Source organism: Neovison vison, chromosome 10 (assembly GCF_020171115.1).
Source record: "Neovison vison isolate M4711 chromosome 10, ASM_NN_V1, whole genome shotgun sequence".
Lineage (NCBI taxonomy): Eukaryota > Metazoa > Chordata > Mammalia > Carnivora > Mustelidae > Neogale > Neogale vison.
The window spans coordinates 72500249-72527121 of record NC_058100.1 but is presented as its reverse complement, the minus strand read 5'-3'; the positions used below and the strand labels follow the sequence as shown (position 1 = coordinate 72527121).

Sequence of the window (26873 nt, the reverse complement as noted above, 5' to 3'; positions counted from 1 at the left end):
TGCTTCAGCCAAGAGGAAGCAAGGGACCTGGGTGCACATGTGCCCTGTGGAACAGAAAGTAAGGACCTACGTTTCCATCCTTCTGTGATTGCTGTCGACCATCTGATGGGTGAGTTTTACCTGACATGTTCTCTTTGCTCCAGACCTGGGTGAGATCAGATGGAGCAGAGGCTCCATCTGGTCTCCTGGAGGCCCCAAGCTTTCACCCTGGTTAATAGATGGGTTCAAAGTCATACCAGCCCCTGTAGGAGGGATGACAGAGCCCACACTTTGGACCTGCTCCTGCAATTTCCGAGTTTTTAACAAGTGCTGGAGAAGAAAGGTATCTTTATCCCACCAGCTGGTTATCTTCAATATCAGTGATTTTCAAACATCTTGCTTCTATTTTTTTTTTTTTTTGAAGCAACTGAATACTTAATAAAAATAATTGTACGTGAAGTCCAGTAGAGAAAACAGATTCTTAAAAATGGGGGTTAGGGTCAGGGTCTGGAGCCCTGTTTTCTGGTTTTTCCTCTCACCTGCTGGGGTGATCAATAACACTGTTACAGGCAAACAGTAAGGGAGATGAAAGTGAATCGGAATGGGTAGATGGAAAAAATAGGGAAAATGTCTTTGGGGGAGAAAGGAACAGTCATCCGGCTAGACTGCAGGGCTTCTAGAATCTAAAGGGAAAGCAGCATCCTGCAAGGGAAGGTCGAAGGAAGAGGAGTCAGGGAGCTGGCGGCCCATCTAGTGGCCTGGTGGCGGAGAGGAGGGTGAGGGGTGGAGAGCTCGGGGCTGTCACAATGCTGCTCGCCTCCAGCATGGCCTCAGAGAACACAGAACACGTGCTGATGATCACAAAGGCACATCCCCATCGATCCACCCCAAGCAAAGGGGGCAACCTGCTTCCCTGAGGCCTGGTGCGTGAACGGGGTACGGGGAACAGGACATGGCTAGCGGGTGCTGGGAAAGCTGTAGGCATTCTCCATTCAGCCAGTCAGCCTTTCCTTCCCCAATTATTGTCCCTCCAAACCTGCGGGAAGTGGCTTTTCTGGGGCCCCTGCCTACAGGAAGAAGTGGCTGACTGAAGGGCAAGTCTTTCTCGGGTCTCAGGAGTCCCAGTGAGGTCGGACTTTCAATCAGGCATGAAGGCTAGAAGCACTCCCTGGAGCCCAGTGAATGGGCAGATGAAGACTCCCTTTCTCCAGCTAGATTCCAGAGTCTTCTGTTCTCTTTTCGGAAACCAGGCGAAGAGAAGGGATTAGAGCTTTCCTAGAGAGGGAAATCTTCAAGATTTATTTACTGAAGGTTAGACAAATAACTGAATTCACTTGGAGATCTGGAATGGGGGCTGGGGTCCTGAAATGCGTGACTGTTTCTTCTAAGACGTCCAGGTAAGGAGGAGGAGCTGGAGAGAGAGCAGGTGTGGCTGTGTCTCCTGACCGAATTTCTGCCTTTGAGGGTCAGTGGCTTACCCTCTATTGGCAATTCCATAAGAGCCCAATGGGCTCTGTCTTCTACTTAGTGTCTTTCTACCTTCAAATTGCTGGGACGGCTGACACTAGCCCCTCCTCACAGAAAGGCATGATTAAAAAAGAACAGACACTAGTTAGAAGGACAGGGAAAAGCTAGAAGAAAAAGAGAAGTAAGAGAGGCATATGGAAGAACTAGAGGGAGAAGCTCTTAGATATTTGCAGGGTAAGACTTACTCAGTTGTTTGACTGCTTTTGGGCCTAAAGAAATACGTGTCTATAGAAAACCCACCCCTCATACCTCACACCAGAACACTTTTACATTTGGTCACAAAGACAACAAATAACTTAAGTCTGGTCTCTGGTCAGCCTGTTTAGCTCCCAATCACGTGAACCACGGACAATGCACCTGTTCTTTCTTTAGTGCACCCCCCTTCAGGGGTTTTGGGGGCTTGGGGGGGTAGGTTGAAAGTGGGGGTAGAAGAGATAAATAAAATAGTCAAATATCTGAAGCTCACAATAGACTTAATACACAGAGACTTCTTCCCCACCAAATACCATAATAGCACTATCAGCAAAGAGCCTTCTCTCCTCTCTGTGTCCCATTTGGGGAAGTAAAATGACCCGGAATAGGAAGGCATAAGCATTAGCAAGAATCCCACCATCTACTGACGGGAACTCCAGATCTTAGGTCAAATACTGACAGCATTCCAGCAGATAGGCTGGCTGAGAAAGGGGTTCCTGAAACTTTATGCGCAAAATAAGGCACGAAGGGCTGGCTATGGATGAGACAATCGAACTAGAGGAAAAGGGGAGGCAAAAAAACCCAAACCAAAATAAAAGTTGCTCTTCAGAAATTCCTAAAAAGAAAAAAGCTGGAGTGAGGAAAAGGAAGTTATTTGGACCTTTGCGTATATATTTGTCCTGTGCAGATGTGAACACATTGATTCTTAAGCCAGAGCTTGGTTTGACGTCCCTGAAAAGTGAAACACCCAGCCCTGTGCATGTGAACTGAACACCTTCTCTTCCTCACACTCAGCTATAGCTTCTACGCCAATACTGTCAGCTCACAACAGAGCGGTAGCCCGGAAGGACCATTATTATCGGCCAAGTTCAGTGTTGGCTCAGTGATGAGGGATCTCCTGGTAGAAAAACCCATGGGAAGGGTAGATCTTTTTGTACTCTCTTTCAGGAGGTCTGACACTTGCCCCCTTCCCCGCCCCATGAAGAGAGGGCAGGGTTTTCCCTGACCTAACCTCACCTCTAACCTCAGGAGATCAAGTTCAGACTCAAAGGAGCAGGAGGAGAGGAAAGGAACACCAACATATCCAAACAAAGCAAAACCAACCAACAAACCAACCAACAAACCAACAACTCAAAGTAAAGCCAAACAAACAAACAAACAAACTCAAGGAAGAAACAAGCAATGCAGAGGAACGTTCAGAAAACAGGATTATTGTCTTTAAAATGGTTATGGTTTAATAGTTTCTCAACATAATAAAATAAAATATAAGGGCACACAGCCTGGTTTGGGAGTGGGATTTCGGTCCCATCTTTTTTCCCTAAAGTCAGAGATCAAAGGCCAGAAAAACCAAAAGGAAAAGATAACCACGGTTGGTTAAAGTGGATGCCACGTGCTCTCTTGTGGTCATTTTAGCAAATCATGCATCATAATAGACTCTCACTCACTGCCCAGAGTAGGAGATGAGACAGCAGCAGGAACAGAAGTGGTGGGGGGAGATGTGACTGGCGCCACTGTTACATAGGATGAGCTAGGAACATGTCTAACGTCAAGGTGCTGCCCCATGGTCTGTCGCTTTAGGACTCCCTTAAAAGAAGCTCCCGTCTGGAATGTGTTAATTACGTCGATCTGCAAAGAATCAGAGAGTGAGACAGCTTTGCTCCACAGTCCAGAGAGAGGAAGAAAGGGGGAGGGTGAGGGGGGGTAGGGGGTGGTCTTGGAGGATTAGGGAAGAGGGGGATGGAAAGTGCTGGGAGAAGGGGACAGGAGCAGGAGCAAGAGAGACGTTTCCCTCGTACACAAAGCAATGGTGAGGAGAAGGGTTGGGAGGCGGAGGCCAGATACCCAGCCAGAATCCGGTCTTCTCTTCCCTTGCAGCCTACAAAGGATGTTTTAAGTGTGCAGGGGTCCAGAAGTATCTACAGTTTAAAGGGACTTCTCACCCCGTGACTCCTAACAGAGAGTGACAGCTTATTCATCGTGTTGACCTGTACTCTTAAAAAACAAGGCATGTCATTTAAGATAGAAGGGAAAGTATATATATCAACTGAATTTTGGGCGTCAGGAACCTCTGAACCAATTAAGTTGACTACTGATTTTTGAAGATTTTGCAGGAAAGTAACTCCTGCGTTCAAAGAAAAAAAGTGAGGCATGTCGTAGACCACATCCAGGTGGTCGGGGCAGAAAGGCACTTAGACCACGACTGCCGGGCTCACCTGCTTCTGGGTGTCTGCTCTGAGAGCCCCCCTCCTTGGGCTGAAACAGACAAGGCCCGAGAAGGGAGCTCAGGAACCCAGCAGCCAGGCTCTTTAGCAAGAGTACCACCAACACCGGGGTGCTAAAATGTCTGGCAATGTCTGACAGTAACTCAGTAGCTAGACTGAGGGCGGGGGAGCGAGACATGCTTGCTGGCGGTGATCAGTGGCAACAGTGTAGCAAGTGGTCTCTAGTTTTGTGTCCTACCTCTCCGACACAGGTGATTATGTGCCATTTGATTACCGATGAGGTCTTGGTTTGGGGCCTGGGACAAAAGTACTGTCCTGGTCCCTGACCACTAGGTGACAAGAAACAAATCAAAAGGAATTCCTTTATCCTTCAGGATCTGGTAGAATCGTCATAAAACTGCCTGCAGGATTCAGACCAAGGGCTGATTCCATTCACCAGAATGGCTTCAGTTCCTCAGGTGAGAAGGGGACAAAGCAGGCGCCTTATGCGGCAGACAGCTGTTCTTATTTATAAAGTTTCCTGAGAAGCCACGCAATGTTTAGGGTTGGTTTCTGGATTCAGACTAAAGGCTGAGCTAGACTACCATCCCTTCATTGCGTTACATAGTTTTTAGTTCTGGGTGACAGAGGAGCCTGATCCTGTGGGAGGGAAAGCGCTGCATATGGGGAGGGGACCGGTACGGGTCCCCCCACCTCCACAGGGGACACGGATCCCAGGGTTACCTTCCCAAAGCTTCTGCTCCCCAGTGCTTCTGGGTCTCCCTAAACTAAAGGAACCAGGAGCGGACCATTGCTGGGCTGCCCCCGCCATCGCCCAGGTGTTTCAGTTAGAGTGACAGCAAGGATCAACAACCCGGTGGCAGGGGGCTTTGTTTGAATCCTGCTGAGGCTGACAAGCTGCTGCCAGGGGAGAGCTCCAGGGTTCTGGGCTCACTGGCTTATGGGGCCAGGTGTGTGCCGCAAGGGCAGGGGCTGGGTGCCCGTGGCATCTTCGAGGGCTGCGTTCGCTGCCTAGGTGTAGGCCTGAATGCCTCTCTCGCCTAGCCACCCCAAGTCCTGCAAGGAAAGGCAGTCTGCCCAACGCCGTAAGGCCATGCATCTGAACCCAGGGTACAGAGTCAAAGGAGTGGGAACTGGGAGTGGAGGGGAAGGAAGATCCGTGAACCTCAGCCCCCCAGGACAGAAGACTGGTGAGGGGCCAAGGAGATGCTGGAACGAGGGAATCCTGGCTAGGGAAAAAAAAAATCACATAGGAGAAGAGGAGGCAGGGACCCTGAAAGGAAGAAAAGCAGACAGGTTATTATGAAAGGAGCAGACCTGAAGGAAAGCACCAGGGCTTCGGAGACAGGAGCCAGTGGCCTAGAGGGTAGGGTGGTGTCTGCAGGTCCCGGGGAGTTTCCCCCTCTGGGGGCAAGGAACCCAGGAGAGGGGAAAGGAGTCCCAGTGGTTCCCTAACTAGCCCTGCCCTCCCACCTCCATCATGGTCTTGCCTATGGGAGACAAGTTCCCAGTGGGTATGCAGTGGTGAGGTTTCATTTGATCTCTCTTCCTATGACTGAAGGAGGTGGGCTTGACTAGGGAACTTTCTACGCCATCGGCGAGGCTGATTTTAGAGACTGGAACTTGTTTCTGGGATCTCCAGCCAATCAGCTGAGAGGAATAGGCCTGCTCTCTGGAGACGGAAATCTTGACTAATACAATAGAGGCATATAGGGCAAGAACAGGGAAAGTGATAGAATGACCAGGGCCTAGACCAGCCGCCCACCTAGGAGCAGGAGGTCACAGTTGCTGCATGGAAAGTGGGAAGAAAAACGTTACAGCAAGGCTCCACAGGCAGGGGGGCCTAAGGGCAGCATCTATGCCAGTTCAGAAATTTCGAGAAGGGAAAAGATTTGAGGAAATTATAGCTTCTTCCTTTTGGGGAAGCAAATCTGAATCCTGCAAAAGATACTCAGGCACTGAGAGACTTTGGTCATTTAGATACACCGAGCTGTCAGATTCCCCACCAAGGCCTTAAAGTATGAGTGGGGAAGATATGAGAGGGTGAGTTTCTTTGGCAAAGATCCCTCCAGATAACAGCTACGTTACCCTCGCAGCAGCTGGAGGACTTACACGAAGCGTACGCTGTCAATGCTGGTTTAGAGATGCTGCCTAGCTCCTTTCTCCTGAAGGGCGGGGAAGGACGCCGAGCATCTCCCACCCCGAGGTCAGAGGTCAGGTCTGGTGCTTGCAAAAGACCTTATACAGGGAGCTTGCTGGCCCCATGGAGGGTGGCAAAATGGGCTTTAGAACCAAACAGAAGCTGAAGGAAGAGGCTACCAGTTTGTGTTCAGGGCTCTGAGCCCTCTGACTACTCTCCTCTCAGAGGCGCCCAGGCAGCTGGTCCCTGGAGCTAGGGGAGCTCGGGCTGCCCACCAGCGGCGAGCCTTAGGGAGGGAAGAGATGTGAGCCACCAGGAACGGTTGCCCCCCCCACCCCCACCTCCCCACACGGAGGGATGTCTTCTCCCGGGCGAGGACAGGCCACTGTCAGAGTACCTGAGTCTGGATACGGTTCAGGCCCCGGAACCAGAGGATCTGGCCTCGGCGCAGCTCCATCTCCGCGTGGTCAATCTCGTCCAGCCCCTCTGCATCCTTGGTGATCTCCTCTTTGGTGGTGCCGTGCCCAGCCTCCTTCAGGAACTTCAAGGATTGGGTAGGTATCGTGGAGATGATCTGAGAACAGGTGCAGTGGAGGGGAGATACCAGAATCCGGGTGAGACGGCAGTCACGCAGCTCACACGGTCAGGCCCTCGTGTAGGTCACTCTTTGCCTCATCAAGCACCGGGGAGGTGGGGGCGTGGAGGGGCAGTGGGAGAGGTGCCAACCCGGCCAGGCAAGCACTCCTCAAGGCCTCCGAATGGCAGGCCCTCAGGAAGGTTTTCTGAATTTGTGGACACATGAAGGAGAACTTACATTTGCGTGTAAGTTTGCCAGCCATCTGTCTGGTTAGTTATATACTTGGTTCTCCTTCCGTCTCAGTTGCTCCTTTCCATTTTGCCAGGAAAGGGAAGGAACTATAATGCATGGCACATGGTAGGAAGGGACAGAGACTAGGGCCCGAGGAAAGACAAGGCTAGGGATAGGAGAGGGTGGTCACGTTGCTTGTGTATGGACAAGGGGAAGAGAAGTCTTGGAAGGGAAGGATCCTCTTCTAGTTAGTGCATGCAGAGTAAATCCCTGTATTATAAAACGAGGGCGAAAAAACAAAACAAAACAAAAAAACCCACCCAAAAAAACGAAGGTGAAAAGATACTAGAGGTTTTCTTGGGCTTGGGGTGAGACAGACCAGGGAAGAAGGGACATTCAGGTATCATCAGACATGGGGCAGTAGGCTGGGCTCAGGAAGCGTCAATCAGCTCTCCCTGACATACAGACGAGGAATAGACAGGACTGGGATGAGAGAAGGACTGTAGGAGTGGCCCAGCACGGAGTCAAAGATTCTGAAAGGGGAAGAATGTCTGCTCCTGGATGACTAGAAGGTGCTGCTGGGACGCAGGAGCAGCGATGGTACCGGCATCAAGGCTGCGTGGCCATGTGTGAGACTAGACCCAGGTGGGAGTTCCAGACAGTTGGTGAAACAACCAAGCTTCACTCAGGTGTAAAAGGGTCCCACTGGTAAAGTAATGCCACCGAATAGGACAGGGAGGAGGGGCTCATGGTAGGAATCAGGACAGCAATTCATCAGGGAGGCATCTGGGACACAGGAAAGAAACAACCAGCAGGTCTACAGGGGAAGTGGTCCCAGGGAAGGATCGCTGGGGCCACTTAGAACAAAGCTGTCACCCAGGTGGCTTGGAGCCTATTGGTAGAGACTGGATGTCTGCAAAGCAGAGCTTCTCCTGGCTCAGAGCTGGGGATAAGAGGTTGTGCAAAGTGGTATCTGGGAAGGAACAAAATTTGCCAGACCTGATCCTACAGCTAAATTTTACTGTGTCCTTAGATGGTACTAGAAATTGTTCTAAGTCATTTCTGTGTCGTAACAGGTTGGCCGATTAGCATTGAGGAACAATGATCCTGTTCTCCTAAGCTGAGGAAACTGAGGCACAGAGTGGTTAAGACACTTGGTCAAAGGGATTCAAAGCCTGGGAGCCGGTCCCAGCGTCCATGCTCTTAACTGGGCGCTATGCTGCTTCTCTAGAGCCCTCATGGGTCTGTATTTATCTCAGGTGAGAGTCAGCCATTCGACCCAGTCAACCCATTCAGGCCGTGGTGAACACGAGAGGCAGGGGAGTCCTAAACTAGGTCAGCCCAGCAGCTCACAGCCAGACTGTGGCTTTATTAAAATAGACTTCTGCTCTGTAAACATCTACTTCTAAGACCCTTAATTTTGTTTTTCTCTTTTTAGCAAAATTCCATTGAACATTTCCACTCCCATCTCAGAGACGCTAAGGGATCTGCCTGCCACTAGGCATGCATAGAGGAGATCCACAGCCTCCGAAGTGGGGGGCACTGACAGGATCCTGCAAGATGGAAAGACCTGGAAAACTGGGCGGAAGAAGCTGATGGCGAGGAGCTGGGAGGCGCTGCCATCGCATGTCTCATCTCCCCCAGAGGAGACAGTCTGCCGGCCGTGCACCTGCACTGGGCGAGCCAGCTGCTACTCACCTGGCCCCACAGCAGTTCTCCGATGCCAATGAACAGACACCAAAACCACTGAGAGAGGGTGAGCTTCGTGCAGCTGAAGGGTTTACCCCCAAATTCCACAATGAGAATCTAGAACCGAGAAAGGAAGCCCACCATCAGGGAGGCGAGTCACGGGCAGCTAGCCCTCCAGCCGAGACCACCAACACGGTGTCAGCGCCCCGGCCCGTGATCCCTGTGGGCCCAGGCCCAATCTGCTTGTTGGAGGAGGAGAAAGAGGAAATCCAGAGCGGGGAAGAGAAGACAGACACAGTCTTTCTAGAGACTCTGCTGGGGATACAGAGCTACTTACTATGAATATTATTAAGGTAAGACCTGGCAGATCCAGGGGGCTGGAAGCTTCTGGTGACTAGAGCTAGTGGGTGAGGTGCCAAGAGAAGGCACAGTGAGGGAGAGGAGTTGAAGAGGCAGGCCAATGAGGGGGACCCCAGCAGGGGATGGATGGCAGGACCCCTTGGTGCGAGCTCCTAGTCTGCCGTATCTGTAGGTGCTTAGTGTACCCGAGACTAGGGCAAGGAGGAAGGGACCCGATCCTTCTATCACCAGGGCAGCCATGCCTTGACCCCAGTTCTGCGAGAAGAACCCAGGCCAGCTTTATCTGTCCACTGCTCGGGCACCCTGCCACCCCTTCTCTCTGTCTGTGGACTGCACCGTGTCTTCTGCCAAGGGCCCCCCACGAATGCAGGGGTGGGGACAAGGAGGGAGCCCGTATGGCATGTGTCTACCCATCTCATGTACGCTGGCAGGAGGGATAGAAAGGGCCTCGGTGAGTGACTCTCTCCTTGGCCACTCTGGGAAAATTCTGTGCTTTAGAAAGACAAGGGAAGGAACCCACCCATCTTGATTTATTTCTACCAACGTGTTGCCTTGCACCACGGCACCTGACCCGGCAGGCTCCAGTTCCAGAGCAATGTGCAGATGGAAGTCAACCGGGAACCCAAAAGGACTCAATCTGCAGCCCGAGTCCCCATCATTCCCTCCCTCCTTCTCCAGGGTACCTAAGCAACCCTGCTCCCAGCTTCTGCCCTCTGCCATCCCAGCCCCCCTGCCCCGACTCCAGCTAGAGGCTCACCTGGCTGATGAAGGTGCCCAGGACCACGGAGCAGAAGATGAGGTTGCGGAAGATGCCTGCGAAGACGTTCCTCTCTCCGTGGATCTTGCGGGAATTGATCTCGTTGAAGAGCTGCATCAGCACGAAGGTGTTGAAAATAATGGTGTAGTGCTGGCTGGGCGGGGAGTGTAGGGGCGCCTTCCTCCCGCTGTCAATGTCGAAGAACCTCTCGCCTAGTGGGGACAAAGGAAGCGTTAGTGGGTTAAGCACAGTCTCCGCGAGGGCCCAGTTTGAGTCAGAACGACACCCCGGCATGGCCAAGCCGGGGTCCTAGGGCTGGTGTCCATTCTCTCGGGTCAGCATCTGAGCCACACTAGCTAGCAAACACTCTGAGTGTCAGCTCTGGTCTCAGCATATCTGACTCTCTCTCCGCATCCGCTGCAGTGACTCTGACTGCTTATGGTGCGGCGTTGGGGGTGGGGGCTGTGCAAGGGTCTGGCAGACACAGGTTTGATCTTAGTGCCGCTATATATTCAACACGGGTCCCGTGCTTCAGTTTTATAATCTTAAAAAAAAAAAAAAGGTATAGAAAGCCACCCTGTGAAATTCTTAAGAGGAGCATACCAAATAGCGCAGGGCAGCACAGAGCGAGGCAAGGGGACACACCCCGTGGAGGACACTGCTGTCACCCCTAGTCCTGTGCTCGGCTTGCTCCTGTGCCACCTTCTCTCCACGGGCTGTTCTCTGCCCCTGTCCCCGCTTAGCACCCTGACCCCCATCCCCAGCGCCCCTGCTGCTCACCAGCGAAGACGAGGAAGAAGATGACAGTAAGCTGATAGACGGCATGGCCCAGGATGTTCTTCATCATCGTGCGCGAGATCAGAGGCTTGTTGCGGCCATAGGGGCGACGCTTCAACAGAGACTCCGTAGGAGGTTCCGTGGCCAGGGCCAACGAAGCAAAAGTGTCCATGATTAGGTTAACCCACAACATCTGCACGGCTTTCAGTGGGGAATCCTGGTGGGAGGAAGCACCCGTCCTTTGAGCTTGCCCCGGAAACCAGCCCCTGGCTCACTCAGCAGCCTCAGCTTTGGCCTTGCAGTGGCCTCGCTTCCACCATCAACCCAGACTTTGGATCTGGCCATTTATTAGCTGAGTGACCTTGAGAACACTACCTAACCTCCTTGAGCCTTGGGTTCCTCCCCTGTAAAATGGGGGGGAATATCCCATTGCAAGGTTGTTTCTGAAGACCACAGAGGTACTCATCACAGTGGCTGACATGCACATGCTAAATTAGTGGTGGATAAGTTCTCCTCCCTCTACGTGGGCAGATGGGGACCTAGGAGAGCTAATTCCCGCCCCTACACCCCTGGCGGAACTCCTGTCCTTAATCCTCAGTGACCAGGACCCCATCCCCCACGTTCCCTTTCCCCTGGCCTCATCCCTCTCCTCCCGGCCCACCCCGCGCTCCCTTCACCTGAGTGATACAGGCCCCGGTGAAGGCCACGATCACAGCTACCACGTTGACAGTGAGCTGGAACTGGAGAAACTTGGAGATGCTGTCATAGACATTTCGCCCCCACATTACTGCCTTGACAATGCTGGTGAAGTTGTCATCCGTTAGGATGATGTCTGATGCCTCCTTCGCCACGTCTGTGCCTGCAATACCCTGAGTGAGAGAGGGAGGGAAAGCAGTGAGGACCTAGATACGCAGTCTTTATCTGCGTTCTGAACCCGGACTGCATTTCCAGACCCCTAAGAAGCTTCCGAATTGGCCATAAACACTAGAGGGCGCACGCGCCACGCTAATGCCAGTGACCGAGCCACCGTATTCCAAGTTCTCTCTTCCAGAGAAAATGTGTCACCCTCAGTCCACAGCAAGCAGGGCTGGAGCCTGATGCCACCATCTTACTCCTGAACCCAAAGTGGAAATGACCGTTATCTTTGATATTCCTTTCTCCCTTCTTTGCTACTCCCCCACCTTAGAAATGAAGGAAAGGACAGGGAACCTACGTCCTAACCTACCTCCAAATCCCTACACTCTTCCTACACCCTTTCTTCCTTCCTCCCTCCCTCCCTTCCTTCCTCCCTTTTCCCTCCCTTCCCTTCGCTTCCTTCAAAGATTTTATTTTTTTTAAGGTTTTATTTATTTATTTGACAGACAGAGATTACAAGCAGGCAGAGAGGCAGGCAGAGAGAGAGAAGGAGGAAGCAGGCTCCCTGCCAAGCAGAGAGCCCGACTCGGGGCTCGATCCCAGGACCCTAGGATCACGACCTGAGCCGAAGGCAGAGGCTTTAACCCACTGAGCCACCCAGGTGCCCCCAAAGATTTTATTTTGAAGTAATCTTGACACACAACATAGGGCTCAAATTCATAACCCCAAGATCAAGAGTGACATGCTCCACCGACTGAGCCAGCCAGGTGCCCTAAATTCTTTTCTGCCCCTAAATTCTTATATTTCTTTTGCCACTGCCAGTGTCTCACTTATGTCCTTGTCTTCTCCACACTTCAAAGTCACTTTACACTTTTCTTCTGCAGGGAGTAGTCTGGCAGCACAGTTCAGATGTCCTACCCTTGTTCAAATTCCTGTTCCTGGGGAACCACTAAAGGTTTCTCAATAGACAATGGTTGAAAGCTGTGCTTATGGAAACGGTAAAATTTCTAGACTTGTAGTCAGAGCCCTCAACAGGTGAACTGGGATTCATTTTCCAGTCCGCTCCTATATCCTCTTTTTGCTCAAAACCCACTGTTTATTCACAATTCCCTGATTCTCTCCTTCACTCTGGAGCCTAGACTTCTACTTACACCATTTCCCTAAATCTGGAACATCCTCCTTCCTTACCTATTTAAACCTTATCTGTCTTTAATGGTCTATGGGACCAAAACCATCCCTAAGGTCCCAGCCCCTACTTCTGTGCCGTGTCTTGCAAAGCCTAAAACCCACAGAGGAGCGTGTTCATTGATTTGGTTCGCAGTAGTACACCATTTGTTCTCTTTACCAGGTAGTAATATTTTCCTATCCAGATTGCAATAAACAAACATCTGTTACAGATTAAACAATTCAGTTTCCCCATCAAAAAGTCCTCTAATGCATCCCTACCATGTGTCACATGCCCTGAAAAAAGAAAGGAGGGGAAAAAAAAAAGAAAGGAGGACTATATATACTTTCTACCAAGGAATAATCTTCAGATTATGTTAAATGAAAAAAAGCAATGTGAAAAAAGAGAGTGTATGCTATGTGTGTAGAAAAATATACATATAGTACAGGTAAGTATCATCTATCGAAGAGGATAGGATGCAAATACATTATACATTTGATTATATTTTAAAGGAGCAAACAGAAGGATACACCAAAACAAAAGAAGTGTTACTTAGAGTTAAGTGGGGAGGGAATAGGATGGAGGAGATAGGGGTAGAAGCTGGATTTCTGTTTTGTATATTTGACTTTAGAACTATATAGCTACTTTATCTGAGTATAAATCAAGACTAAGATTAAAAAGCAATCTCTAGGGGCACCTGGGTGGCTTAGTGGGTTAAGTGTTTGACTCTTGATCTCAGCACAGTTCTTGACGGTCATATGAGTTCGAGCCCCACACTGGGGCCCAATGTGGAGCCTACTTTAAAGAAAAAAAAAGCAATCTCTAAGATGGAAAGCAACATGGTGTGAATGAACTGGTACAACCAGTGGAAAGCACAATCACACAAAGGAAAAATATTCCAAATGACTTTTAAAAAAACACAGTACCTTGATGGTAGAACCTAGCAGAGTAGAACTATAGGATAAAAAGAATTACAAGAAGAATCTTGAACTGTTTTTTGTCTTATTAGATAATAATATATAATAATACATAATACTAATATATAATAATAATAATAATACAAGAGCACTTGTATTATTGTTGCTATTTTGAGACTATTACCTATATTTTAGGGTAAAATAAGTAAGGATTATGTTAACGCCATTAGGAATCAAAATTTTCAGCTTAAGAGGTACAAATATAAAATTAGGGAAATTAAATAAAAGCAGCTAGAGTTCTATAATTCTAAATTTGAACTGAAAATACCAACATGGATTCATGAAGTGTTTTATCTTTAAAACAAATAAATGCAAAAACAAAAAAGAGACATAAAAGATATTATTTCCTAGCTTTGCCCATTGAAAAGATCTAGAAACAATGATTTCCTTGATAGTAAGAAACTTTGACATTCAGATTGTGTTCTCTAAGCACCATTTCTTACTAAAAAGCAGGACTTTGAGAAATGGATGATTCCAGATCTAGGATGAGAAATACATATAATGATTCTGGAACATGTATGTTATCATGCCAGAAACCAAGTAAGATATTAAGGACAACTAGGGTTGTATCTAAAGGACCCAGCAGGATTCATGAGGCTAATGACGGGTCAATGTGAACGTCAAAATAATAACAAAGGCAATGGATTGAAACACATCAAATGTACTTAAATCTGTGAGTTCATAACGATATTTTAAAAATGAGCTGTTTTTGGGCGCCTGGGTGGCTCAGTGGTTAAGCCGCTGCCTTCGGCTCAGGTCATGATCTCAGAGTCCTGGGATCGAGTCCCGCATGGGGCTCTCTGCTCAGCAGGGAGCCTGCTTCCCTCTCTCTCTCTCTGCCCGCCTCTCTACTTGTAATTTCTCTCTGTCAAATAAATAAAAATGAGCTGTTTTTAGTAGAGTTCCTTAGTAGGGTTATTTTAAAAAATATAATTCACGGGTGCCTGGCTGGTTCACTCAGTAGAGTACATAACTGTTGATCTTGGGGTTTTAATTCAAGCCCTGTGCTGGACATGGAGCCTACTTAATAAATAAATACAAGTTAGGGGAATCTGGGTGGCTCAGTCAGTTAACTGGCTGCTTCCAACTTAGGTCATGATCCCGGGGTCCTGGGATCGAGTCCCACATTGGGCTCCCTGCTCAGTGGGAAGCCTGCTTCTCCTTCTCCCTCTGCTCCTCCCTCCTGCTTGTACTCTCTCTCTCTCTCTCTCTCACACATATATATGTGTATATATATATAAAAAACTTATTGGTCATCTTTGGGAGTATCCTAAAAAGTCGACTCATTTTGAAAACTAGTGAATAAAGAAAAAGGATCAGGCATTTAGCTGCCTTTCATGTAGGAACCTGAACCTCAACCTCAGAGTTACCAAATAATCCTGGAGGGCAGGTTTCTTTCTGTAGAAGTCTTCAAGTTAATAGAGAAAATCTGGATGTAAATTTGCAGCCCCTAATGAAAGATGGGATCTAGAATCTGACTGCATATGACAAGAATACGGTCAACAAAATCCATGTTATGCATTATTCTATGTAGACAACCAGCCTGGTTCCTTCAAAACTAAATAGCTACGACAAAAGAAGGAGGGGGTTGGGCAGGAGAGCTAACATTGCATCCCGTTATCTTTAGAAAGGGCTATTTGTGAGGCTGGCCCTCAGCTGGCATCTGGGACCTTGGCTCTCAGAATGCCACAGTCAACAGTCAACTGAATATTGTTGGTTCATTGTGCATAGACCGTGCCCAAATAGTATGTTTTCTCTTGAACACCTCCTTTCCTTCTAGGAGTCTGGAGTCTCTCTAAAAAAAAAAAAAAAAAAAACTAACTAAAAACATTTATTTATTTATTTATTTATTTGAGAGAGAGAGAGAGAGAGAGAGAGGGAGTGGGAGCCTGCACGAATAGGGGGAGGGGAGAGGGAGAGAGAGAACTCAAGCAGACTCCCTGTTGAGTGGCGAGACCAATGCGGAGCTCAATCTCACGATCCTGAGATCGTGACCTGCGCCCAAACCAAGAGTAGGTTGCTCAACGGACAGAGCCCCCGCTAGGCGCACCTAGGAGTCCGGATCTTAGCTCATATTAGACAGAAAGTGACTATATGCCCAAGCCCAACAAAAACCTTGGGTGCTGCGTCTCTGATGAGCTTCCCTGGGTAGAAACATCGCACATGTGCTGTCGGAGGGGGAGAGCGTGCTCTGTGTGAGCCCTCACGGCGGGAGAGAACAGAAAGCCTACATGCGGGTTCCTCCAGACTCCGCCTGCAACTTTCTGCCTTACTACACCTGTGCAATAAAAAAATCTTAGCCATGAGGACAGCTCTGTGCTGAGTCTCATAAGTCCTTTCAGTGAATCCACAAATATAAAGCTGCTCTTGGGGACCCGACTCAAGGATCCTACAGGACCCGTGGTTCACAAACTTCAGGGTGTGGCAGAAATGTCCGGAGCTTGTGAAAGCACAGATTGCTGGGCTCCAACTCTGAGCTGTCAGATGCAGGAGAGCTGGGGCAGGCCTGAGAATCTGCATTTCTATAGGTTTCCAGCTGGAAGGAAGAGCACGCTTCCAAAACAACTGCTATAGATTAGGAGCTCTAGGAGAGACAGTCCACGATTGCAGTGCATGGATCTTATTTAGATCTGATTTGGACAAAGAAAGATAAAGACAGAATTTGTGAAGCACTTGGGGCAATGGGGGAATGGACCAGATGATTAATGACAATAAGGGCTCGGATTATTGTGAGATAAGAGTGTATAATTCTTCTAGATGTATGCCCTCGATGTACACTTATCAGAGGCGTATACTAACATTCTTCCAAATGAAATGACAGGGCGTCCCTTACTTGCTTCAGAACAGTTCAGCTGCAGATGGGAGAAGTGGGGAGGGGGGGAAATGTCCAGTGACAGAAGAGGGGTCAGGTGTCGATAATTAATGTTGAGTGACAGGTACACAAGGATTCATGAAACTATTCTCTCTACTTTTGTGTCTTCTTGAAATTTCCGAGAATCAATGTTCTTGTGGGTGTTAAAGGGAACACCGTAAACACAAATTACTTCTTGAATCTCTTTCTGCTGCTTAAAAATCACCAATAGTTCAATACACACGAGAGGCTTATAATCACAAGCCACTTGAGTGGGAAGATGTCCCTGGCCATCTGGGGGCTCCCACGTTTGCTGCAGCATCAGAATCAACAAGCGCGCCTGTTAGGAAACGCCAAACATCTCTGGGCCTGCCCAGATGCCAATAAATGAAGATAGTCACCTGCGGAACCTTGGGATACAGGATTTTAAATGAACTTTCCAGGTGATTCTGATGCTCCTGGCCTCACAAGTGAGAAGCAGAGTAATAACTATGTTGGCCATGGAATACGTGCTTCACAGGGAACCCGAATTTTCTATGGTGCGCCGAGACAGACAACATCACCATGTTCGTGGTAATGAGGCGTCAGGGTTTCCCCTGCCTGGGTCATCTAGTCTTCGTACTTGACGGGTCTCCCATTACACAGACTTTTACCGGCCAGGTCAGCAGGAGAGACCGCGTCGGAGCAAAGAGCCCAAGGTGGGGGGATGAAGGTTCAGGAAGGGGCAGGCTGCCGGGAGGCCTGTCCTGTCTCCCGGATGGAGAAGGCCGCTCGCAGGCAGAGACGGCATACCCAGCTGCTTACCATGGCAAAACCAACGTCTGCTTTCTTCAGAGCCGGCCCATCGTTTGTGCCATCACCCGTGACAGCCACCACCTGTCGCTGCTCCCCAACAGTGCTGTCGATGATGCCTGGGAAAACAGATACACCCCGTGAGTCCACATGCGCCGCCGCAGGCTGTGGGGCAAGCCCTCTGCTCCCCACGCAGGCCCTTTTTGGGTCTTCTTCCCTGGTCCCTGCCGCCAACTCTCTTCCTTCTTTCTTTTTCTCTGTGGGTGACAAGCTCCCTTTAGAGCACGTTGAATGTGTAACCCCCTTCTGAGCACCGACAGATCTGTCAGCTCCCGAGAAGCTGTTACGGGTCTGCCTTGTTCTTCTGTTCAGGTATTGGAGAGTGAGAGGGAGGGCAGGAGGAGCACCTGGCCCAGCCTTCACCCTGGCAGCAGGCAGAGAAATGCATATACAGAAGTCCAGCTCCAGCTGAAAACAACCACGGGAAGGGGTAAGACCAGGCCCCATGAGGGTGAGGTTGGCTGACCCCGCACCAGGCGGCCACTCAGGCAACTGGAGCGGATGGCGCTGTCCTGCTCTTTATTCCCCCCTGGTGGTTGGGGGATAGCAGTGTCTCAGCCTCCAGTGCCAGTAAGCACAGCTCCTGGAAGAGGGGGAAGCCAAGGGTCCAGTGACAGCCAGCCCCAGGTCACAGGCATGATACAATCAGAGGGCTGGAGGGGATCCAGAGAGATCCACGATCTAAGCAACTCCTATCACCTTACAGATGAGAAAACTGAAACCCAGAGAGGGGAAAGGCCTTGCAGGGTCCCAAAGCCAGCGGGTTAAGCCCAAACACCGCTCCATCCCATCTCAGCCAAGGAGGGCCTTGTGCTCCCTGAGCAAGAGCAGGAAGCAACGCAAATGGAAGTAAGAGTCAAGCAGAAAATTACCCCTTCCAGAAGGCGGGCTTCTTCCAGCCACAGAGAGGACAGGAGAAAGCTCAGGGTGTCAGAGCTGGACACCACAGGTACACACATGCATGTGTGCACACATCTGCACACACATCCGTGAAACCTAGGTGCCCTTCTCTGGAGTCCAGGCTGGAGCCATAGGAGTGTGTGTGTGTGTGTGTGTGTGTGTTAAGCGTGTACCACCTCCCTTTCTACTCTGTTCTTTCCTCCTTTCTTCCCCATGCTGGAGGCTCTACATTATCACCCTAAGGCTGTCAATGGTTTCTTGGTGGCGCGCTGGGCTCTGAGTCCGTCCTCGACAGGCAGCCTGGCGAGGGCCCCAAGGTGGCCAGTTTGTGCTGGAGAAAGCGCCAGATGATTTGAAGACAGAGACCTGGGTGGGGGTCGAACCGTGCCACTTCCGCTCACCAGCGAGGCAATCTGGGTAAGTTCTTTGTCTTCTCAGCCTCAAACTTCCTCAGTGGCAAAAATGGGAGTAATTGAACCTGCTCTGACTAGTACACAGTACTACTGGCAAACAAGATATGATGTTCGAAGACACCTTCTTTACATGTGTTCTATATAGATGTTTGCTGACCTGTCTGCTCCCTGCCCCACCATGAGCTGGAGAGCTCTCCTGATGCCTTCCTATTCAAGACACGAGACTTGCTTTCACCAGTGGTTCTTGTTGTGTACCTCGTTGCCCAGCCTGCCGTCGCCTGCCCCAGGCACCTAGTTAAGAACCAAGCTCACCTTTTACCAGTGTGTGCTTATCCGTGGGGGACGACCGCGCCAGGACTCGAAGCTTCGGCCAGATCTTGTCCAGCTTCTCTTGCTCCACCTGCCAACACCAGACCACACCGGGTCAGTCAAGCTCAGAGTAGCCATCCGGGAGAAGTTCCCATCTCCCCACGCTCTGAGATTCCAGGAAAGCTGGCATTCCACAGCCCATGGCGGGTGTACCACCCTGGCCTCCGGGGGGAGATGAGACAGCCAGCTCGGTCTCCCAGGGCAGACTCACTGATGGTGACCATTCAGGTCCTGCATGTCTTCATTTCCCTTCCAATTCCCTACTGGGGAGCCAGTCCCCTATTTCTTGGACCCTTGATAGGAGGTGGGCCAGAGCTGGCTGTTGGTTCAGGTAGCCAAAGTGCTTCTGAGGTCTTTGGTTTGGTTTCTAGGCAGACCAGGAAGCTCTGGTCTGCTCCACACCCAGACCACATCCTCTCGCAGACCCATGCCACCCACCGCTAGTCACAAGGCGGTGACACAGGACAGTGAGGTGGAGGGGAATCAGTACGAAAGCATCCTATGACTGAACACAATCGGGAAAAAGTGAAAAGTTAGTGACGCTGTCTCAAAAGAGAGCTTATGAAGGAAGATAATGAGAAGAAAGAAAACTCCCAGTTTTCCCACCTGAGCAGCCCTGGTAGAAGGAAAGTTCGCTCTGAATAGATTTTAGTTTAAAAACCACCCGCTGGTGGTCCAACTCCTCACAGCTCCCCCTACTAGCTACATGGGATTTTGCTCAAGTCATGAAATCATTTAATAAAGGCAATTAGATCTTAAACAAACAAACAAGAACGACAAAACCCAGCGGCTTTCTCCCGTGTCCCAGATGTGTGTCCCAGGTGGGTTACAACGAGAGCCCCACCACCCCCCACCCTGTCCTCCAACTAGGTGCCAAATGAGGCCCTGGGTTTTCCCAGCCGGGACCCACCTCTCCCTTCTCATTGCGGATGAGTCGGTTGAATTCCTTTCCTTCTAAGCACAAGAAGTCATCCCCAGGTGTCACAATGCCACATTTGGTGGCGATGGCCCGGGCTGTGTTGATGTTGTCACCTGTCACCATTCTGACAGTAATGCCAGCTCGCTTGCACTTGGCAATAGCTTCGGGTACCTGTGGAGAGTAAGGCAAGGGAGAGCAAGAGGTAGGGGCGGTGACGCCTGCCCTTGTTGGGGGTCCCTTCACTGTGGACAGGAGAGAGGGACCCCAGGAGCAGTGCCACAAGGCACGGGCCACGTCTGGTCATTGTTATATTGTTTGGTGCCGCCTCACTTCCGTCCCTATCCAGAATACTACACTTGACCTTGCCTTCCTGTACCAGGAACTGAAGAGAAAATCTGTTTCAGGAGACAGGCATAAAAGTGGACTCTCCCTACAATTTAGACTCCTTGGCAGGGCATCTATCTCCTCTTTTGGGATTTGGCCATTGCCTTCCTTTCTGGCAGAAGTTTTCACCATTCTCCACCTCCCTGGTGCATACTCCAACCCGTCAGTTCTTTGTAGTTTCCCATGCCCTTGGGCCTTGACCAACTCACAGTCCATCTGTCTGGACTTCTTATAAGCAGAGACTTTTTCAATGCCTTAGTGTTTAGAGTATGGTTCATCTATCCTAAGGGCACTCTGCAAGAACATCCTGACTGAGAGAAGGTGGCTGGAGGAAAAGCCGGTGCTGCAGTTAACCCTGCCTCCTGACTGCTCTTAGGAACCGGATCACAAGCTTGGTAAAACCCACGCCCCTCACCCCTCGGATGGCATTCACCGTGAGAATGCCAGCTTCTACCAGCTCAGCACTTTATAGTTTTGGGAAGCAGAAGGCACAGAAACATCTATCCGGGTAAGTGAGAAGTTCTTGGGTAACTTGCCTGGGGTCACAGCTAGAAATGGAACGAGTTCCCCAGTTCCCAGGACTCTGGGGTGGCTTCCCAGTACGTCGCGCTTGCCTCGCTCCGGGGCCAGACGCTGGTGGAAGGCTTCCCAGCATGTTTCCTTACCCTTTGGCCAAAGCCAAAGCCAAAGCCTCACCTCCGGGCGCACAGGGTCCTCAATGCCCACCACTGCGATACACGTGAGTTCAGTGAGGATTTCGCTCTCGTTGTCCCACGTGGGCTCTCCGTCGTTGAAATCCCGGTAAGCTATGCAGATGGTTCGGAGGCCCTGTGATGCCATGGGCTCGATGACAGTGCGGACCATCTCGTCTCGGTCCTTATTCTTGAATGGCATCACTTCCCCTTTCTTGTCCAGGATCCGGTTACACCTAGGGAAGCACGCAGTCAGGAGTCTCTACGCTCCCCCCCAGTATGTCTCTACGCTCACTTACAGACCTTCGGGTGACTCTGCTATACTCGTACAGACACTGTCCCAAGGCCAGAAATCTCTACCCATCATCCCGCCGAGTCCCTCCGTGCAAGGTGGGGTGGTCTGGAGGCGGACACGGTCTAGGTGAGCAGAGGGGGTGACTCTCTCATGTTGTCTGTTCCTACTCATCGTGAATGTGACGCCGAGGGTCACTTGTGGATGGATCACGTGCTCTTTGAACTTCTCAAAGAAGGAGACACATTTTTAATTCTAGCATAGTACTAGAATGGTACTCGGTGCGGAGGGCGGGCTCCACAGGAACGGGCTGATGGAAAGAAGGTGGTGGAGCCAAAGAGAGGCGCCGGTTAATCCAGCTACTGGCCCTGGGCCCACACAGGTCAGCCTTTAATGATCTGGGAACGGTCTAGCTGCTTGATCAAGTTATGCAGCTTCCTGTAATTGGAATTGAACATGAGAAGGAAAAGGGCACGTACAACTAACGTTTCTAGTACTTGCTATGTGCCCGGCGTGTTACGTACTGGCATGCCTCGTTTCACTGCACTTCGCAGATACTGTTTTTGTTTTCTTTTTTTTACGTACTGGTTTGCGGCCCCTGAGCAAGTGTGTTGGCCCTAACTTTCTAATGGCATTTGCTCACTTCATGTCTCTGGGCCAGCTTTTGGTAAGTTTTGTGATATTTTAAACTTCTTCGTTATTATTATATTTGTTACGGTGACCTGTGATCAGTGACATTAGATGCTTTTATTGTAACTGGGGACATCAAGAGTCACATGCATAGAAGGTCGCAAACTTAGCTGATCATGTTGTGTGTGCTCTCACCACGCTGCCGCCCTGCTCTCCCCATGCTGCTGCCCTGCTCTCCCCTTCTCTCTTCCTCGCCCCAGGGCCGCCTTCTCCCCAGAGAGACAACACTATTGAAAGTAAGCCACAGTACCCCTACGATGGCCTCGAAGTGCTCAAGTGAAAGGAAGAGTCGCCCGTGTCTCACTGTAAATCAAAAGCTAGAGATGATTGAGCTTGGGAAGGCAGGTCGAAAGCCGAGATAAGGCTGAAAGCTAGACTTCTGGCACCCAACAGCCCAGCTGGGAAGGCAAAGGCAAAGTTCTCGAAGGAGACGAAAAGCATTGCTCCCATGACACCAAAAGGGCCTTATTGCGGATCTGGAACAAGTCTGAGTGGTCTGGAGAGAGGACGAAACCAGCCACAACAATCCCTTCAGGCCAAAGCCTGATCCAAAGCAAGGCCCTGACTCTTCAACTTTACAACGGCTGAGAGAAATGAAGAAGCTGCAGAAGAAAAGCTTGAAGCAGCAGAGGCTAGGTCACAAGGTTTAAGGGAAGAAGCTGCCTTTATGATATAAAAGTGCGGGCTGAAGCAGCAGTGCTGATGGAGAAGCTGCAGCAAGTGATCCAGAAGGTCTAGCTAAGATCATTCACGGAGGTGGCTACATTCAACAACAGACTTTCAATGTAGATGCAACAGCCTCATACTGGAAGATGGCTTCTAGAACTCTCACATCTGGAGAGAAGTCAGTGCCTGGCTTCAAAGCTCTCCAGGACAGCTCAGGTAGCTGGTGACTTTAAATGGAAACCAGTGCTCATTTACTATTCTGAAAATCCCAGGACCCCTTTAGAATGATGCTGAATCCACTCCGTCTGTGCTCTATAAATGGAACGACAAAGCGTGGATGACAGCACATCTGTTTATAACTTGGTTTACGGAGTACTGAAAGCCCACCATGGAGAGCTACAGCTCAGAAAAAGATTCCTTTCAAAATACAACTGCTCACTGACAAGGCACCTGGTCACCCAGGAGCTCTGATGGAGATGTCCAATGAGACTAATGCTGCTTCCCTGCCTGGTAACACGATGTCCAGTCTGCAGCCCGTGCATTAAGGAGTCATTTCAATTTTTAAGACTTATTTTTTAAGAAATACATTTTGTAAGGCTCTAACTTCTGGAGAGAGATTTCTCTGATGGATCTGGGCAAAGTAAATGGAAAATCTTCTGAAAAGGACTCATCAGCCTAAATGCCATCAAGAACATTCACGATTTAGGCCAAAATATCAACAGTAACAGCAGTCTGGAAGAAGCTGATTCCAACCCTCATGGATGACTTTGACCTTCACGGTTCAAGAGCTCAGGGGACACACTAAGTGTAGATGTGGTTGGAAACAGTGAGAGAGCGAGAATTAGCGGTGGAGCTTGCAGATGGGCCCGCATGGCTACAATCTCATGGTCAAACTTGAGCAGAGGAGGTGTTGCTTCTTGTAGATGGAAAAAAAAAGTGGTTTCTTGGGATGGAATCTACTCTTGACGAAGATGCTGTGAAGACCGTTGTAACGACAAGAGAGGACTTAGAATTGTGCATAAAGAAGCAGTAGGGTTTGAGGGGAAAGGACTCCAAATGGGAAAGAAGTTTCACTGTTTGATGGAAGTTTTACTATCAAATAGCATCTCATGCTACAGAGAAATCACTCACGGAAAGAGTCAATCAACGCAGCACATGTCACTGTCTTATTTTAAGAAAGTGCCCCAGCCTCCCAGTCCTTCAGCACCCAGTGCCCTGATCAGCCACCAACACCGTCCACCAGCCAAAAGATGATGATCGCTAATGATGGTGAGCATTTTTTAGCAATAAAGTATTTCTAAAGTAAGGTATGTACTTGTTTTTTTATATAAGAGGCTATTGCATCCTTAATAGACTACAGTCTGCTATAACTACGTATGGTTATACAGTCTAGTGGAACTATGAGTTTTGTATGCGGGGAAACCGGAAAGACTCATTCACCTCGCTTCATCGCGGCAGTCTAGAACTGAACTCACGCCACGTCCAACGTGCACATCGAACCATCTAATCACAGTAACCCCGTGGGTGTTCCTCGGGTCTCGCATGAGCAGATAAAAGCTTGGATTATCGAGGTCTGAATCCTGGCTGCCCCTACTAGCTCTACCCCCCCAGCAGGTTACTTCGCTTCCTGTACCTCTGCTTTCTCATCTATAAAACAGGAATGATAATAGCACCTACTGCTCTGGGTTGTAAAGATTACGCAGAAGGGGCCACCTGAGGCACTTAGAAACAAGCCTCGGCCTGAGTAAGCGCTCAGCTATTCGTGATAGTGTCATGATGGTCCAATGGCTCATGGACCATTCAGGTGGGCTCAGCATGGCACATGTCCCCCAGACCTTCTGGCAGGGAGGATCTGGAAGGGAAGTAGAAGTGGGGGCGGGGGGCTCACTTGCGCAAGATGATCTCAGAGGCACCCTTGCTGTACATGCGGTAGCCCCCACTGGGCTTCTCGATGACTGTGCTCATGGACTTGCGCACAGAGTTGAAGGTGTACACCTTGTAGAGCTTCTCCTCAGGCACCTCATTGCGCACCGCGTGGTAATCCTGCTTCAGGTCGGTGACAAAGCCCAGCAGGGCGCACTCGGTCTTGTTGCCCACCTGCCGCGGGAGACCTCCCTCCTTCTCCGGAGGCTGAGAGAGAAATTGGATATGCTGTTGATAACATGCCCCGACTATGGAGAGAGCTCAGGAAGGAGAGAACTCCTTGAAGAAATGTTCACATACGTACCCGGAACCCATGCAGGGAGACAGCATCTGCCTTTTTTCTAAGGGTAGGCAGACAGCAGTCAGTGGTGACTGTGGTCCCCAAGCCATCCCAGGCTTAGTGAAGTTCTAGTCTGCCTTGGGGCTGGTGCTGGCATCTCACTCTGTGTGGGCCTCATTAGAACACCCTCTCTCAGCTTCCAGAAAGTATGTAATTTACCCCTGATATGCCCATCTCTCCTAGAGATACTGACATGATATGGTGATTGGCGGGCCTCTCAGAGACCTGGATTTCTCCCTGCCTTTGGTCCCTGATTCTACTCTCATGGATCCATCCCTGGTCACCCCAAACGTGTTCACTGAGGAGTAGGAAGTGGAAACGTGGGGGTGGCAACTCAAGCAGAACAAACAAGGGACAATCCCTCTGTCCAGAGAAAATCAACAGTTCCCTCCAATTACCCACTCTAAGTGTCCAGGCAAAGGAAGAACTTACCAGAATCTTGGAGGTATAGGCACTGTTGATAGAAATGCCATTGACAATAAGGTCCAGGACCTTGGGCACGAGGGCATCAGGGCTTGGGATCTGGTGGTAATGAGTGTCTCCAATGTAAGCCTGTACCACAGTCATGCGGTTCATGGTCAATGTGCCAGTCTTATCAGAGCAGATGGCTGTGGCATTGCCCATCGTCTCACAAGCATCCAGGTGCCGCACCAAGTTATTGTCTTTCATCATTTTCTACAAAGGAGATAAGAACAGACTTGAGGAGGGACCGATAGAGCTCTGCCATATATAGGTCAAAGGCCATTTTTTATTCAATGTGTCTCCACGTCTCCTGCTCTGGTCTGCGCAAAAACGTGGGAGACGATTTTTGTGAATCTTCTTCAGATTCTACTGGGTCATCTCACCCTGGATGCAACCGATCAAGATGGTCCTTTTGTCTCTGAGCGGAGCCAGCGGCTTCTGCTCTCGTGAAGGGCCACCCGGGGGGTTGTGCAGAGGGGATGGCCCACCTTTTCACCGGAGGCTACAGGGCACCCTCCCCTCCCATCTCTGTCCTACAGGAAGAGACAGCCTTGCTGCAGTCTCACCTTCACAGAATAGGCCAGTGAAATGGTGACAGCCAGGGGCAGCCCCTCTGGCACGGCCACCACGAGGACGGTGATGCCGATGATGAAGAACTTGACGAAGTACTGGATGTAGATGGGCGTGCACTCCGCCAGCCACGGTCTGCGGTGTATCACGAAGTTCTCGATCACAAAGTACAGGATCAGGATGAGAACCGTGATGGCAGACATGATGAGACCTGTCCAGCAACAAGACACGTGAGCCCGGGCTCAAGGGTGTCGCCGAGGCCCTCACCAGAAGGCAGCCAGCATGAGGTGTAGCCTTGCTACTGAGGTTTAAATCCATTGTCTCTAAGGACACATGTCCACGTCCCTTACCCATTCTCGGTCACCTGTACGCTGTCGTGTAGGGGAAAGGACGCGGGTTTTGTCCTCCACAGACACCGGTTCTAGTCTCAGCATGACACCCACTTGACTCGTGGCTTTGGACTAGTCACAGTCTCTCTCCCGGCCCGTTTCCTCATTCGTAAATAAGGAGTTTGTCTAGTTTTCTAAAAGAGCATTTTATGATTCTATCTCAGAACTACCTTCTTTTGACAATTCATAACATAGTGACTGCATCGGCCTATTTCCTAGGAGTTTAACAATTTGGGCTTCTCCCCCAGCAGCGGGGGAACGTCGGGTAATTCACCCGACTTGTCTACAGCGAGGACCGCATGGTGTTCCACATCACCTACGTGGCTAACCTTGAGAACGGTGCTTCCTGACTTTTCTCTTATCATGGCGTAGACAGAAGATGACAATAATGTATATGTTTACATGGAGCAAATATTTCTATAATGCTTACTATACAGGCCAGAGCACTTCACGTGTACCAACTCATTGAATCCTCACAAAAGCCCTGGGAGGTTAAGTTAGTATTATCATACCCTTTCATGAAGAAATTGAGGCACAGAGTTTTTTTTTAAAGAAGATCAAAAGACAATTATGATTTTTAAAACCTGTTCATCTTATTTATTTATTTAGATCCTGGTAAGTGCCGTCTTTCATCCCCAACACCTACTCCACCCATCCCTACACCCACCTCCCTGCAAAGGGTTTCTCGGCAAGGGCACCCTAGCTGGGGGACC

General features: G+C 49.9%; 1 protein-coding gene across 6 annotated transcripts in view; it reads right to left on the bottom strand.

Moving 5' to 3' along the window:
- Window positions 1-26873, bottom strand: part of ATP2B4 (ATPase plasma membrane Ca2+ transporting 4) — a 95894-nt gene that overhangs the window by 6501 nt on the left and 62520 nt on the right. For 3 of the 6 annotated variants that reach the window (XM_044267650.1, XM_044267652.1, XM_044267651.1), the window contains 12 exons: window positions 25768-25982; window positions 25172-25414; window positions 24365-24606; window positions 20833-21064; window positions 19744-19923; window positions 18777-18864; window positions 17104-17210; window positions 11129-11320; window positions 10455-10668; window positions 9675-9886; window positions 8567-8674; window positions 6458-6634 (listed from right to left, as the gene is read on the bottom strand). In XM_044267650.1, coding sequence (XP_044123585.1) covers window positions 6458-6634; window positions 8567-8674; window positions 9675-9886; window positions 10455-10668; window positions 11129-11320; window positions 17104-17210; window positions 18777-18864; window positions 19744-19923; window positions 20833-21064; window positions 24365-24606; window positions 25172-25414; window positions 25768-25982 — 2210 coding nt within the window. Of the gene's footprint in view, window positions 1-3143; window positions 3325-6457; window positions 6635-8566; window positions 8675-9674; window positions 9887-10454; window positions 10669-11128; window positions 11321-17103; window positions 17211-18776; window positions 18865-19743; window positions 19924-20832; window positions 21065-24364; window positions 24607-25171; window positions 25415-25767; window positions 25983-26873 lie in introns of all 6 variants that reach the window. The other 3 variants (XM_044267653.1, XM_044267654.1, XM_044267655.1) reach the window with 2 other exon arrangements.